At 38.0% G+C, this 15822-nt stretch overlaps 1 protein-coding gene across 2 annotated transcripts in view; it reads right to left on the minus strand.

The window, feature by feature from the left end:
* Window positions 1–311: 311 nt before the first annotated feature.
* The window catches only part of GDAP2 (ganglioside induced differentiation associated protein 2), a 62210-nt gene continuing 46699 nt past the window's right edge, over window positions 312–15822 (minus strand). For both annotated transcript variants that reach the window (XM_042953604.1, XM_042953605.1), the window contains exons 13-14: window positions 7814–7957; window positions 312–3934 (exon numbers count right to left, since the gene is read on the minus strand). In XM_042953604.1, coding sequence (XP_042809538.1) covers window positions 3887–3934; window positions 7814–7957 — 192 coding nt within the window. In that variant the 3' untranslated portion in view covers window positions 312–3886. The remainder of the gene's footprint in view (window positions 3935–7813; window positions 7958–15822) is intronic.

A 15822-nucleotide genomic window follows, 5' to 3' on the forward strand; every position in this document is an offset into this window, starting at 1 on the left:
GTGACCCTATACATTTCATGCTTGTTTCATGTAAAAAGATTAGATACTATTCCTGGAAGCAACGAAAACAAAATTAACTAATATCCAAAAGAGCCACTAATATATAAAGTGACCTTGATATCATCTGCTTAAGGGCTATTCTGATAGAATCAAAGCTTGAACTATGTTATTTATTGCTCTGTGTTATCTACATATGGGCCATAGAAACCACATTCAAAGAATGTGATGCAAAGTGGATTACTGGGTGTGTGTGTATGTGTGTGTGTGTACACACATATATATTCACATACATATGTATGAAGGTAGATGTATATAGGATATGTATATGTATATGTATATGTATATGTATATGTATATGTATATGTATATATATATAGGGTTTGGCCTACTGGGTAATCCTTATAATCTCTGGGTTTCTGATATGACCTAGATCACAGGTAGAGTCCTCCTTTAATCTTTCATGGTTTCAGGCAATCCTGAACCAGAGTCAATCACGTACCATGAGGTATATCAGTGCCAGTGTAGGTAAAACATTCTAGTGCATATGGACTATGATGACCATAACTTAAGAGAACTACCATCTGAAACTCACTGGCCATCTCCAGTTTTAGAGGTGTATATGCTGCTACCTTATAGTCCTCTGGGTCATTAATACAATCAATCCACTGGTCTTAAAATACAGTCCTCCTTCTAGTACTTCAAATTCTAATAATTTCTATTCATATATTAATCAACATAAACTCTCTCTATATATACATACACAATCAGGGGAAACACAAAGAGCGATTTGTAGCTTATACCGAAACCACATTTTATCATTTTCTTATTAACTACTGCAAAGAAAAGAAACCATTACCTACAGTATGAATTCATTAAACAATATCTAAGCAAATGGAGAACAGGGAGAAATAGTCAGGCCCTGTTCTTCTACTGGAGTGGTTACTCTCATCCCTCTCTAGAAATGCAAGATATTTTAATCCTTTCAGATTTCAGATATGTGATCAAAAACCTGTATCCATTTTTCCTATCAAAATTAAAAATCCTGTTGTTTGGTCTCAAACTACTTGGATTCCTTTGAAAAAATAAATAGAACAGAGCACCAGCCAGTGAAATAAGATGTATAGTAAAGAAAAGAAAATCTTGAAACCACTTGATCTCTAAGCTTTAGGAGTCTAATAAAGATAGTTTTTTTCCCAGACATTATTTTCGCTAGCAAGAAACTTGGATATAGAGGAGTTAAGAAGAACCCAAATATATGCTGAAGAAATGTACTTGTTTAAAAAATCCTATTATGCCTTGGATGAATTAATGAATTAAATTAAAATTTTAGAAGTTGTTTCTTCCTCAATTCGACTAGCATCTGGCATGACTGAAGTTGGATTAAATCAAAGACTTGGTGGGGCTTTGAATTAACATCAGATGCTAGTGCTCATCTCCACCCAGTCACCCTTTTATCCTCTAATGTGTCCCTGGAAAATGGCATGTTATCCAGACAACGCAACCTGTTGACAAAGGCAGATACATACTGAACTTTACATGATCATTTCACCATAAGGTCACTATGTTCCCCTCGTAGGACTTAATGCGTTGAAACAACTTCATTATATAACACTCTAGGCAGCTATAAAAGCATGAGCTTGGTCCCATACCAAATTTAGTTTCACTGAAAAGTACAGCCCTTATCTTTGGACACCATTAAATTGTGAAATGGGGCTGATATGTATATACTTTCATATTACCTTTATACCCTAGGATATCAATTGAACCAGAATTTCACTATATGTAGAATCTTGCTTGTGTTATTAGACATTAATATACTCATATGAATATAGCAGAGGGACATTCTTTCCAAATTATTCTTTCCAATAATTTTAGTTCCTTTTGAACGGCAAAGTAGTTTGCAGCCTCTATTATCTACAGAGGAAATGATTCAGGCCAGAAGCCAACTGGAGGTAGCCCAGTCCACTTTCAAAAAAGAAAAGGTGGTATATTTTTAATGACCGCTCCCAGTGACCCCAACTCTGATCTAATAATAGCCTGGAGAAGATGAAGATAATTTTTCAGATTTTTAAAGCTCAAAGCTTAAGGGATTTAAAGCAGTGCTATCAGAGAGGAAGGAGGAAGCCTAATACCAGCCAACTGACTGGCTGTCTGGACCTGATGACCTAGGGAACATAACAGGAAACTCTTACCAAATAAGCACATATAAGGAGCTAAGTGGCTTTGATATCTGATGCAAAGCAAATGTGTCCAGTACATACAAAAGAGAAGAGGGTTTATCGAAGAAATGTAAAGCCCCCTGTTACTTGAATGGGGCTAATACAACTATAGGGGAATTTCTCTGTCATAAAAGGAGGAGGTTTCCTTTAACGCCACTGAACGATTAACTTGGGCACAGATGTATGGGACCTTTGGAAGCACTGATCCTGAACACACTGGAACAGAAGGGTTCTACTTTTTCTTCCCTGAACCGCCAATGTACAGGATGGACTGAGGGAGGGGCGTGGCGTAGGAATCAAAAGGAATATGAAGACAACCAGACGGAAATGACAGTGGTTTGACCTTAATTCAAGAAGAAATGTTTAAAATGGCTAACACATGCCTCTTGTTAAAGTGTGGCACTGGGGGAGGAGCAGGCCAGAAGAAATTCTGGACAAAGTAGGAAGGAGGTCCTCACGGTTGGGATTTCTCACTAGCAGCTCTTGTCCCACGAAAAGAAAAATGACTCAGAAGGTGCCAAGGAGAAGAGGAGTGCCTGGTAGTACCCTCAAGTCTATTTATTATCATTTAAAGACTGACCGAAACGACACCCTACATAAGCTCTGCTGGCATTTTGCACCCAAAGGCATCAAAAGCCCTTTCTAAATGCTCTTAGGATACCTCTGTGAGGTAGGTATCGTAATTCTGGTTCTTATTCATAAACAAGCTAAGGCACAAATAGAGTCTGAGTGGCAAATGCGATCTGGAATTTCGTTTGTTGCAACAAACTTCCTCCATATTGATGTAGGCAACTCAAGAGACACTGCGAGGAAATGTCCTTAGAGGGAGTAGCTTTAAGAGCCAAACAAAATCACACCTCTGGGAAGACCACGCTCTCGAAAGGGTCACTGATGGAGTCTAAGAGATACCTTTCACTTAAGAGTACCAATAAGTGAAGTCCTCTAAAATAAGGCAACCAAATCACCCATGATTATAGGAAAAAGGCGGAAGATATGGTCTTATTGTCCTCCACTACTGAGACCAGAACGGTGGCAATCTTAACAAATCATAAATCCAAGGAACTTTCGTCCTTAAATCTTCGTCTTAACTAGCGCAGTAAGATTCCAAGACCTATATTTTGCTAATGATTTTGGTATTTTGATCAGATACATTTCCACATCCTTGATCCCAGACAATTCTCTTTCATCATAACCAAATTATCTGCATAAAATGTAGTGCCAGGATCTGAAGCAAACAATGCATCTATGGTCAGCACACACTGGTTCTATATATTTTGAGAAACAGTGAAGTACACAAAGGAAGCGTGCAATGTTAGAGAGATGGCATGGACAACATCGGTGGCTGGTCTAACGGAGAATCCAGTGCCCTCTCAGGAAACTGAAGATACTCAAAAGTTGCTCCCCGATTTCTATTAACAACCCTCTAAAAATGAACATTTTCATTTGATACAAATATACAAATTTAAAATAAGTGTGCAGTTCGGAATGGCCTACCATTTTCAGATTGCTTATGTGCCAGAAAATATACAGTCAATAAAAAAATACCAGAGAGGTGGGGACAAAAGGCTCTCTGGATCTGAAGAGCAAAAATGAATATCACTTCAATAGGTAGCAATTCGTGGAGCAAGTGACGTCCCTGGAAACCAGTAGCGCTAAAAGATGGCAGGTCACAAATCTGGTGATGGGGGATAAGATGTATAGTAAGGCCCATTTTCCTGTGGAAGAAAAAAAAAGACAAGAACATTAAGTAATCAAACCAATTCAAATGGGAATGTGAAAGAACGGGATTTACAGTCGGCGATATGGCCTCTGTAAAATGTCTAGCACATGTGTGGCCCTGAGCAAGGCCCTCAGCCATCAAACCAGGTCCGCTGGAGTCAGTCAGAGCTGGTGTAGAGTAGGCAGAGGTAATCAGGATGGTAATATTTTTAAATAACCTTGTTACTTAATACTTAATTCTATGTACCAGACCCTTTATTGGCACTTTCCTTTCATTATCCCTTCATATTCTCACATAATGCCATGAAGTAGATAACATCCTCTTTTTACGGAACAAGACACCAAGGATCACACAGCTTGCAGAACTCACCTAAGGCCAGCCAGCGGTAACCAGAAGAGTCTGAATTTAAATCCTCGTCTATTCAAATCTAACGCCCAGATTACTTTTTTAGACTGTATTGTCTTACTGTGTGCTGCATCTTAAATTAATATAGAATGATGGAAAACAAGAGTAAGGGCAAATTTCCTGACTTCATTTTGGCTAACTTTATCTTAATAAAAAAATGAAGACAGTTCACTTTATGGTAGATGGACCTCTGATTATACTTATTGGACTTAGGATTCATTTCTCATATCTAAGGAAAGTATTTGACAAAAAACTTGTCAGTAAATCATAAACAGAATTGTTTAGCACCAGTGTAGATAATAATTAGGAAAGCAGAATGGCGGACAGATGAAAATAGCATTGCTTTACAGTACATTTACATTACTGGTTATGACAGAGCATTAAATGTATCTGGTTTTGAACCCAGTAGGTGGCTAAATGTTATCTAAGGGAATCAAAAGCTCTAATATTCTTCAGAGCAGATGCTCTAGGGCAAGAATTGATCTTGGGACCTTAGCCCGGAAAACAAGAGAATATCTAGGAAAACTTACTTTCTGATTACAAATCTGACCAGATATTAAAAACATTTCTAGAAATTAGGTAGAAACAAATCCTAGGATTGGCTGCCTTTCATGTTATTTGAAAAAAAGTTAAGGAAAGCCTTTTTGTTTTTGTTTTGTATTTCAGAATTGCCCATCAAGATCTTTCATACTAACCAATCCTATATCTGCAACACGCATGGAAGCTATGCTTATGAAACATGCCTCAACAAATAAATCAACTTTGAAGTTCATCTGAAAAGAAATGGTTCACTGTCTGTCTTTAAGATTTCTCCGTTCCATTCGACTACCATATTGTTTTAGGTTTCTTACATCCGCATTAAATTGTGATAAAGTAGGAAGGGCAAATCTAATTCTTAATGCTATGAAATAGAGCTTTTTACATTAGTCTCACACTGTGCAAGAGACTGCCGTGCAATCTATTTTCTCTATTTCTGGAAACAGTCAAAGAACTTTGAAGAACTGTCGCCAGGTAAACTTGTATACTCTTCTTCGACTACATTTATAAGAGTGCTGACTGGCTAGCTCCCTGTCTGAAATCGTCTCCGTACCATTTTGATACAGATAGATAAAAATTACCTTCTAACTACCTTCAAAGGTTCCTTTCATTCCCATAAAACTTATGTCACTATTCTAAGTCACACAAGACCCAGAAAATAGAAGCCCGCTGAGACCTGCCAACAACAAACGCCACATCACACCTACTATGTGCAAGGCATGACTGAACATGCCAGTAAATTAACCAACTCCATACTTACTTCCTTTTCTCTAATCATACTTTCAATTCTTCCTAGCAAGAGAAAATGTTTCCTTACAAGGCAATAACCAACCACCTATTGGATCTCCACCTCAGTGTTCCACGGGCCACCTCAAACGCAGTGTCACAAATTGAACAAACACACCGCCTGTCTCTTCTCTCCCACTCCAACACTGCCCCTGCCCCCCATGCTCTTCCTCCAAAATGCCCCTCTGGGGTGGCGGCCACGCCATCTACCAAGTCTCCCACGGCGGAAGCTCTGGTAGTCACTTTAGGCATCTTTGCCCTTTCATCTTCCTGAATGGCTTCCTCAGCCACCAAATGCTGTGGGTTTCATTTCCTAAAATGTCTACTTCTAAATCTAAGATCTTCAAGCCCTTGCCATGAGCACTGCTGCTGCCCCAGCTCTAGTCTCCTTTCTCCTCCGATCCTCTACTCGCCTCTTCCTTGTCTCCCTGCCTCTAGTGTTATCCTTCTCCAGTCACGTTCTGCACTGTTGCTTTTGCCATGGTTCTAAACAGAAATATAATGGCAGTTCTCCCTTGTAGAACACTCCCCACTGACCACAGAGCCAAAGTGCTGCAGGTAACATGTAAAGCTCTAGTATCTAGTGACCTGCCCTCTGCCAGCCCTTTCCACATTGTCTCCTGACACCTTTAGTTTCTCCCCTTTTTTTGTCCTTCTCTTTGGCCTTTATATATAGATGGCCTGATATCTCAATTTTAGAAAGCTCTAGTACAGGCACAGAGAGATGATCCAATGACCCAAGTGTTACATTATAGGTTGTTTTATTAAAATGTAATTAATCACATCATTAATTAGGCCTGCATTTGATATACAAAATAGAAGAAAAACCTAAAACAAGCACACAAACAAAACAGACAAACAAAACCAAGCTAGAGTGTGGTGTTGATATTTAACGAAAGTCTGTTTTATGGGCCCCTAAGATTATAGAAAGTGTTGGCTTAAAAAACAGTCGTTTGGGTTTTCTAACCAATGCAATCCAACTTGTATGTTCTACCCCAGAAAATAAATTATAAATCCAGACACTAGCTTTGAACTGTCATTCCAAATTTTTGATCTCAAAATGTCTTTTAGTATCTTTCATTTCCCACTATCCATTTTTTTTAATTATTAAGAAGAGTGATATATAGTTCAAAAGAATAATAATAAAGTTATTTTCTACTCCAGCAATCTGCATGAACACAAATTGGTATTCTTCCCCCCCCTTCCACATATTCAACAATCTTTCTATGATCCAGCTACTCCAATTACAAATCCTCTCTGCACAAAAGCCAAATACGAAATTTTATTAGTCATTAGAACACATTAAATACTTTGCTCTTCACATAAAGGAACACAGGAATTATAGCTGAAGTTAAAGAAATGGTGGAGAGAAAATGTCTTGTAGAATATTTATTTTGGTGCATACATGCTGTACAATAATTGGGGAAGAACAATCCATTTGAAGCTTAATATAACCTTCAAATATATTCCCTGATTCATGCATAATGTTATGTAATCAGCAACAGTTAAATAAGGAGACTGATGATGTTTTGGCCAAGCATATTACTTACTTTTGTTTTGTTTTTAACTACTAAAGCGGTAGTGAGAATAAACACAATGCGATGGACAGAGCTTTAATGAAACTCAAGAGTAGCCCTTTACTAGTGTTTGATATATTCACAAATTCATCTAGAAGTAATAATAATACTAGTGTTGCTTGTTCTTAAAAACATTAGATAAACTTTCAACAAAATGAAACTTGCAGCAGGGTAAAGGCTACTAAGATAGGCTACCTTGTTTGAATTAATGCTGAAAATGTCAGACACCAAGAGATTCTTCTGACCTTACTTATGTAGATAAAAAGTGATTCAATCTTAAGGACATTCGGCAGAGGTGGCAGAAAACTGACCATATAAGCAAGGGTTGGCTTCAAACCAGCAGAAAAATCTCCCCTTGAAAAGTTAACTGAGGAAAAAGCTCTCTTAGGACAAAGCGTTTTCCTAGTTACTGCAGGAAGAGAATGTTGAATGATACTGTCAAGTTTACTAAAACACATGAATTGCATTAATACCATCTTATAATAAAAGGATGCTGTGCGCCTAAGCAGTGCCCCATAGAGCAGTTAAGATACTACACCGGGTGAGGGAGAACTCCTGGAACTTCTTACCCTGGCATCATATTCAAGGACAAAAGGTGGAAAATCAATCTGTTCTGGTGATATGGCAGAAAATAGCTGGTGGAGGCTGTCCACATGGTGGATTTTGTCCTTCAGTCCTGAGACAGAAAAGGTGGTAAAAAACCATGTTGATACCTAATCAATAGAAGAGAAACACAATTTAAGCCAGGGGCCAGGGTTAGAAATGCAAAACGTGATTCTGAAAATTTATACTAGATAGAAACTATTATTTCAACGTTTTTTATTTTTTTATTTTTGGGACAGAGAGAGACAGAGCATGAACGGGGGAGGGTCAGAGAGAGAGGGAGACACAGAATCGGAAACAGGCTCCAGGCTCCGAGCCATCAGCCCAGAGCCTGACGCGGGGCTCGAACTCACGGACCGCGAGATCATCGCGGGGCTCGAACTCACGGACCACGAGATCGTGACCTGGCTGAAGTCGGACGCTTAACCGACTGCGCCACCCAGGCGCCCCGAAACTATTATTTCAAAGTTGAAACTGATGTCAGAAAAAGCTTATAATGAGCCGTATTTGTCAAAGTGCAGGTGGTAGCTCATCAGTGAATTATGCAATTAGTTTAGTGGATTATGGACAGAATTAAAAACAACCACAATAAAAAGGAAACACGTTAGAGCAACAATTACTAGGGAAGGTGATAAGGGGCGAGCAAAGTGTTTCATGAAGCTTTCGCTTCTGTGAGGTGTCTGTATGCTTCCATGTGTAGTGTGTTGTCATGTAATATATGCTTTTTACTGTGGGTTGTGGGCAAAAAGACCCCGCATTATTTGGTAGAATGATGGATTCAGTGGTACTCTGAAAATGGTTAACATTTCCAAATCTCAGAAACTCGTCGTTTTTCCAAATGAGACTGCGAAGAAAATTTGTGCCGAAATGTGATACATTTATTTTTCATTTCACATTTGGCATGCAGTCTTTCTTAGTCAAAGTGAATCTTCTGTGAACGTGAAGCCACCTTTACTCATTTCAGTTTACAACATGCAAACCCTCTGTAAGAGCCAGTCTGCAAAATTTGTTGCAAAAAAGAAAAAAATTATTAACAGCAAACGATAGTGACATAAACTAGGCAACAGCTGGAACTCACAAATTATTGTTCATCGCTCTCAATTGCTGATCTAATCAGTCATGTTTATCAATGGCTTACACAACGGCTCTGAGCAGTAGGTGCAATATTGTCGCTATCCCCATTTTATTTACAGAAGGAAATGTGCATACGAACGTGTGCCCAGGGACAGTGCGCTACAAATGTACAACTGGGCACATTACAAATACAGGACACTTTGGATATCTGCCACCGATGCCAGTCATTTTGTTAATTTCTTTTGTATAGTCTTACCACATTTTCCACTGGCTGTCCAAACCTTTCACATATTCTAGGCCCCTAATATGACATACCTCCTTCTCCTTCACGCTTTCTTACAAGAAAAGGCATGAAAGAAGAGCGACAACACTGCGCTGACTTATCAGGATCCTGTCCAGATTTGCAGAACTTGGTAGAGACTCATTTTCAATCATTATTTCTCCCTTCCAGCTCCAGATTACCCCTTCTATTGAGTTCTTAATACCAGAAATTTACATTGCATTTAGAGCACTTATTCCTGCTTCCTAGGATTTCAGTTTCTTTCGTCCATTTCTATAATTTCCCTAGTACTTGGCAGACAATCATAGAATAATAGCCTAATGTTTTGCGAGACACAGACAGAACCAGCATTCTCAAAATATTTGATAAAGAAAGAATAAATAAAGATAGGACTTACTTTACAATGATTTTTATAGCTTGAGTCACTATTTTATTTTGGCTACACTACCAGTGACTGGCATAAGGCCTCAAGTATTAACATTAGCCTCTCCACTACCCTCTCCCCCTGCCCCAGTATTACCAAGTTTATTTAAAGGGGGGTGTTGGAGGGGAGGGGAGGCATTTGGCCTTGCTAGAACTAGGCGAGTTAATTTAAATCAAATTGAATAGTCACTCAATTATATACCCCCAATCAGTTTTTGACATCACTTCCTTTAAAGCACATGCTGTTATATACCTCACGAATGTAAACTTCTGCAAACTAGGTTAGTGAAACTTGCAGATTAGAAGAAGCTCTCAGACTGGCCACAGAGGTAGCTAATAAACCAGTAAGAGGTCACAGACATGTTACAGATTCCAGAAGGAGCTTAAGAAAATTAGAAGATTGTAGAGTCTGGACAGAGAAGAACCAGAAGGCTGTGTTAAGACAATAAACATTTATGCAAGGCATAAACATCTGCTGGTCATCTGTGTCCTAAGCATTGAGTTGTACGTCAAACAGGAAAACAATGATAGAGCCGCTCCTCTAAAGGGAGCTTAGAGCCTAGAAGAGGAGCCAGATTATAAGCATGAGACTAACAACTAGCTAAGGCAAAATGTACTGACTGTAATGAATGGCCCACAGAGACACGTGACTACCTATGTATGCAAGGAGCCCCAGCCACTTGGAAAAAGGGAGAAACTACAGAGCTATAAGGGCCTATGCAGAAGACTTTTGTGCCATTGTTCTCTTGCCTCAAAACCCTTTTACATGCTGCTTTTATAGTCCTGACACCCTTTCCCTCAATTCTTTGCCTAAGTGTTCTTCAGAGCTCAGATCAAAATTCACCCCAATGAGGAGGCTTTCTTTTACCACCCTCCACCCAAAGCGGAAAAGGAGCCTCCTTCTAAATGTTCCAACAACACTTTGTTTACTCATGTTACTGCAAAGCTAGCAATAGTATTATATTATCTGATTCTCTAAATAGACTGTAAACTCCCTAATGTGGGGAATGTCTTATTCAATACCATATTCATAGCATCCAATTAATGCCCAACCAAAAAAGTAAGGAATTCAATATGTTTTGGAAGAATTAACAAATGGAGCAATAAGAGTTTCTGAGCTTATTACTTTAATACTGTTTAGGGCTGGTTTAATGTTTCTTCATTCTACAATAAAAATATATTGCCCTTCAATCGGTGCCTCAGTTTCTTCATCTATAAAATCAGCAAATTAGACTTAAATGATCTTTAAGGTCCCTCTTAATTGTACAGTTCTACGAAAGCACTCCTGCATATGCCACACCAGACCAACATGGGGGCAGCGGCGGTAAACTCAAAGAGACGGTTGGATTGGGGAAGTTGAGGCAGCGATCTGTGAAAGAAACACATTTCTCTGTCGCACTTTCTGCCATTACCTTCTTCACATCCTCCACGTATTGCAAGAGAAAATTACTCAAAGTAGATAGAAGTAGAAACTCAGTTAACTTCTGCTCAGCAACCTGAGCAGAAAACTCAAGAGCACTGTCTTCACTTTTTAAAATTTTAACTTTTATATAGCTTAACTTTTAATTTTCAATTATTTATAAGTCATATACATTTACATAGGTAAATTTATATTACTTATTATCTACTATTTTAACAAACTGAAAAAAATGTAAAACTTGAAAAAGGACTGCTTTGATATTTTGTGAATGCCATAAATTCTTTCACCCAATTATTCACATACGCAAAGCCAAGAACACAGAATCACAAAACAATATAAACTAGAAGATTGTTTACACACGTATGCACTAATCAGTTGGAGCCAGAATCAATGGTAGGTTTAAATTCTGTTACTTTGCCTTGTATTAGTAAACTTCTAAGGAGAAAAAGAGTAGTGATTTATATGAGCAGTCAATTTATTACCACTTTGGGTGGAGTGGCCTGGAAAAGATCTGAAGAGTATCAAAATCAGAACAATGTGATTCGATTGTTTTATTAGCCCTTGATTTCATCTCATTATTTTATAATTACAAACACCCCATTTAGAGTTCTTGACTTAGTATAAAATAATGGTGGATTTCATTACACATGGGTTTTATTCTCTCAATCCTAATTTTCCCCATCCCAAAATGTTATGAAGAGGTAATATAACAGTTTTCACTTTATTCATCTGGTCTTCAGCCTCTGCCCAGCCTGCCACTGACTCCTATCTGAAACAGTTCCAACGTGGGACAGCCAAGGCTAGTGGCTCTAACTCTGAAATCTCTGGTAATGTGTTTCCATCAAAGTCACAGGATGGATAGCTATTTATAGACTTTCTGTGTGGAGGAGGAGGGACTAAAGCCATATCTTAGCAAACAGTGGCTATACATTTTTATAAGTCTGGTACAAAGGAACACTATTCTGGTAAGTCTGAGTTTGTAACAAAAGAAAATTATGAAAATGTTCAAATAGTCACTAAAGTTGGAAGGATTTTACAGTGAATACCAGCATAGCCACCACTCAATCATTAACACTTTCCTTATGTTTTCTCTATCACATATTTATCCATCCGTCTATCCATCTGTGGATCTTACGTTTTTGCATTTCCAAGTAAACTGCAGACATCAAGAAGCTGTCCCCAAATACAGCATTCATATCTCTAACTAGAGTTCAACGTTCACTCCGTTTCTTTGCTATAAAATTTACATTCGATGAAGTGCACAGATTTTGCGTGTACTTTTACTGTTTTGCCAAATGCACACACTGGAGAAGCAAAAACTCCTATTAAGTTAGAAAACATTTTCATCACCCCAGAATGTTCCCTCATACTCCTCTTCCCTTATGGCCCTCTCCACGGAGGCAAACAATGTTTTGATTTTTTTTCTACCATGGATTAGTCTGGTCTGCTCTAGAATTTCATATAAATGGATTCATACAGTATAATTTTTATGTAAGGGTTCTCCTACCCAGCTTAATGTTTTTAAGATTCTAGCATGTGGTTCTGTCTATCAGTAGTGTGTTCTCTTTCACTGCCAAGAAATACTGCATTATGAGAATATACTAGAACTTAATTATTCATAATCCTATTGATGAGTGCCTGGCTGCTTCCAGTCTTTGGCTGCTATGACTAAAGCTGCTATGCACGTTCTCATAGAAGTCTTTTTTGGCACATAGTTTTCATTTCATTTGGGTAAATACTTAGTGGCACTGATGGGTCACAGGCTAGGTATATATTTAGTTTATAAGAAATTTTCGTTAACTCTTTTCAAAGTAGTTGCATGATTTCCAACTCCCTCTTATGATGTAGGAGAATTCCTGTCACTTCACATCACTGTCAGTATTTGGTACTGCCGGTCTTCCAAATTTTAGCTATTCTGGTGGCAGTGTAGCAGTATTTCATTGCAGTTTAAAAAAACGTATCTTTTAAAATATAACTGACATATAATAAACTGCACATATTTGAAGTATACAATTTTTTAAGCATATATATATATATATATATATATACACACCCATAAAACCATCACCATAATCAAGAAAAAGGACATAGCCATCAGTCCTGGAGGTTCTCAGGGCCCTTTGCCACTCTCCCCTCCCACCCTCCTCCCACCCCCCCCCCCCCCCCCGACCCTCCTCCCTGTCTGCAGGTAATCGCTGCTCTACTTTCCGTAATTACACATTCGTTTGTGTGCCCTAGAATTTTACACGAATGAGATCATACGGTGTGCACGCTTGTCTGGCTTCTTTTACTCAGCATAATTACTTAGAAATCCATTCGTGTTGTGATGTGCATCAACACTTCATCCTTTTTCATTACTGAGTAGTATTCTATTGTATGGATATACGAGTTTGGTTATCAGTTCTCCCAGTGATGGGCATAGGGGGGTCGTTTCCAGTTTGGGGCTACAATACAGCCTCCATGAACGTTTGTGTATAAGTCTTTGTATAGATAGATTTTCATTGGTCTCAGGTGAATACTAGGAGTGGAATGGCCAGATCACATGGTAGGTGTACGTTCAACTCTTTAAATAAACTGCCAGATTGCATTCCAAAGCTTCTGTAACATTTTACATTCAGATCAGCACTGCATCAGAATACCAGTTCTTCCACATTCTCACCAACATTTGGTATGGGCACTCTTTTAAGTTTTAGCCGTTCTAACAGGAGTGCAATGATACCTCATTTTTAATTTGCACCTTCCCAATGACCAATCATATTAAACATCTTTTTGTGTGCTTATTTGCCATCTATATATTTTCTTTGGGGAAATGCTAGCACAAATTTCTTGCCCGTTTCTAAACTGAGTTTTTCCTTATTAGTGATTTCTGGGATTCCTTTATTCTAAAGGGAAATCCTTTTTCAGATAAATGCTTATTTACAAAGACTTCTCTCAGGCTGTAGCCTCATCTTTTCACTCTCTTAACCATCTTTAAAAAGGCAGAAGTTTTCAAATTTGATGAAGTCCAATTTCGTTTATGGGTTGTGTTTTGGTGTTGTATCTAAGAAATCTTTGCTTTACTCAAGGTCACAAAGCTTTTTCTCTTATATTTTCTTTTTAGAAGTTTAACAGTTTAACATTTTACAATTTAGGTCTTTGACCCATTTCCAGCTAATTTTTGTATGTGATGCAAGACATGGGTCAAAGTTGTTGTTGTTGTTTTGCATATGGATATCTAATTGTTCCAGTATCATTTGTTGAAGAGAATGTTCTTTTTCCACTGATCTGACTTCACACATTTCTCAAAAACCAGTTATCTCTATACACGTGAATCTATTTCAGGGTTCTCTATTCTGCTCCACTGATCTAGTCTACCTTTATGCCAATACCTTGTGCTGTCTGGAGTACTGCAGTTTTAGAATAAGCTTTGAAAGCAGGGAGTGTTGGTCCTCAACTCTGGTCTTCTTTTAAAATTGTTTTGGCTACATTAAAAAAAAAAAAAGTGGGGAGGGGGTGCCTCGATGGCTCAGTCAGTTTAGTGTCCGACTTCAGGTCATGTTCTCACGGTTTGTGGGTTTGAGCCCCATGTCGGGCTCTGTGCTGACAGCTCAGAGCCTGGAGCCTGCTTCTGATTCTATGTGTTCCTCTGTCTCTCTCTCTCTGCCCCTCTACCACTCATGCTCTGTCTCTCTCAAAAATAAATAAACATTAAAAAAAAAATAAATAATAAATAAATAAAATCGCCTTGGTTCTTTAGGTTCTTTGCATTTTTGCTTGTCAATTTCTACAAAAAAGCTTGCTGAACTTTTGACTGGCATTGAATCTGCACATTTAGCAAGCACTGAGAATTTGACAATAATAGTGTCTTCTAACCCCCAAATATAGCCTGTCTTCCTTTATTTGTGCCTCCTTTCTCTCACAAATGTTTTGCAATGTACACAACTTGTACAGTGCACGAGTCTTTCACATCTTTTGCCCTATTTACCCATAAGCACTTAATAGATTTTGAAGCTAATATAAATAACATTATCTTTTACATTTCAATTGCATTGCCTGTTGCTAATATATACAACTGACTTCTGAATACTGATCTCAAACCCTGAAGCCCTGATAAAAACTTACTTATTAATTCTACTAGTTTTTCTGAGGATACCACAGGGTCTTCTACATAGATGCTCATGTCATCTGTGAATAAAGACAGTATTATTTACTCCTCTCTACATCTAGAGGCATTCTGTTTCTTTTTCTTGCCATATTACACTGGCTAGAACCTCTGGTACAATAATGAATCAAAGTGGGGAGAGCAGACATGCTAAAAACCAACCTAATCCTCCTGTCTCCATTAAAGAAAAATATTCAGTAGCTACTGGGTGAACAAAATATAAATGGATTATGAGATGTGGGGAAATAGTCAAGTGATATCTTTAAGTGCTACAGAAAGAAAAAAATTAGCCACCCACTAAGCATAACAAAATAGTAGAAACGTTGATATAACAGATGTTATCTGATAAGACTATGTAATCAGAACTTTACTGAACAAAGAGCAGGAAAAGCCTTTCATTTAACTGATTGTTCCAACACTGTACTTTTCTTTCTTTCTTTCTTTCTTTCTTTCTTTCTTTCTTTCTTTCTTTCTTTCCTTCCTTCCTTCCTTCCTTCCTTCCTTTCAGCCTGGCCAAACAGCATTCTCATAAGCACTTAATTAGCACTTACTATGCTATTCCAACATTGAGGAAACCAAAAAAAAAATTTGCAATTTTTAAAAGAATTACTTAAAATATTTCATGCAAATTTTTAAA

This window comes from Panthera leo, chromosome C1 (assembly GCF_018350215.1).
Source record: "Panthera leo isolate Ple1 chromosome C1, P.leo_Ple1_pat1.1, whole genome shotgun sequence".
NCBI classification, from domain to species: Eukaryota; Metazoa; Chordata; class Mammalia; order Carnivora; family Felidae; genus Panthera; species Panthera leo.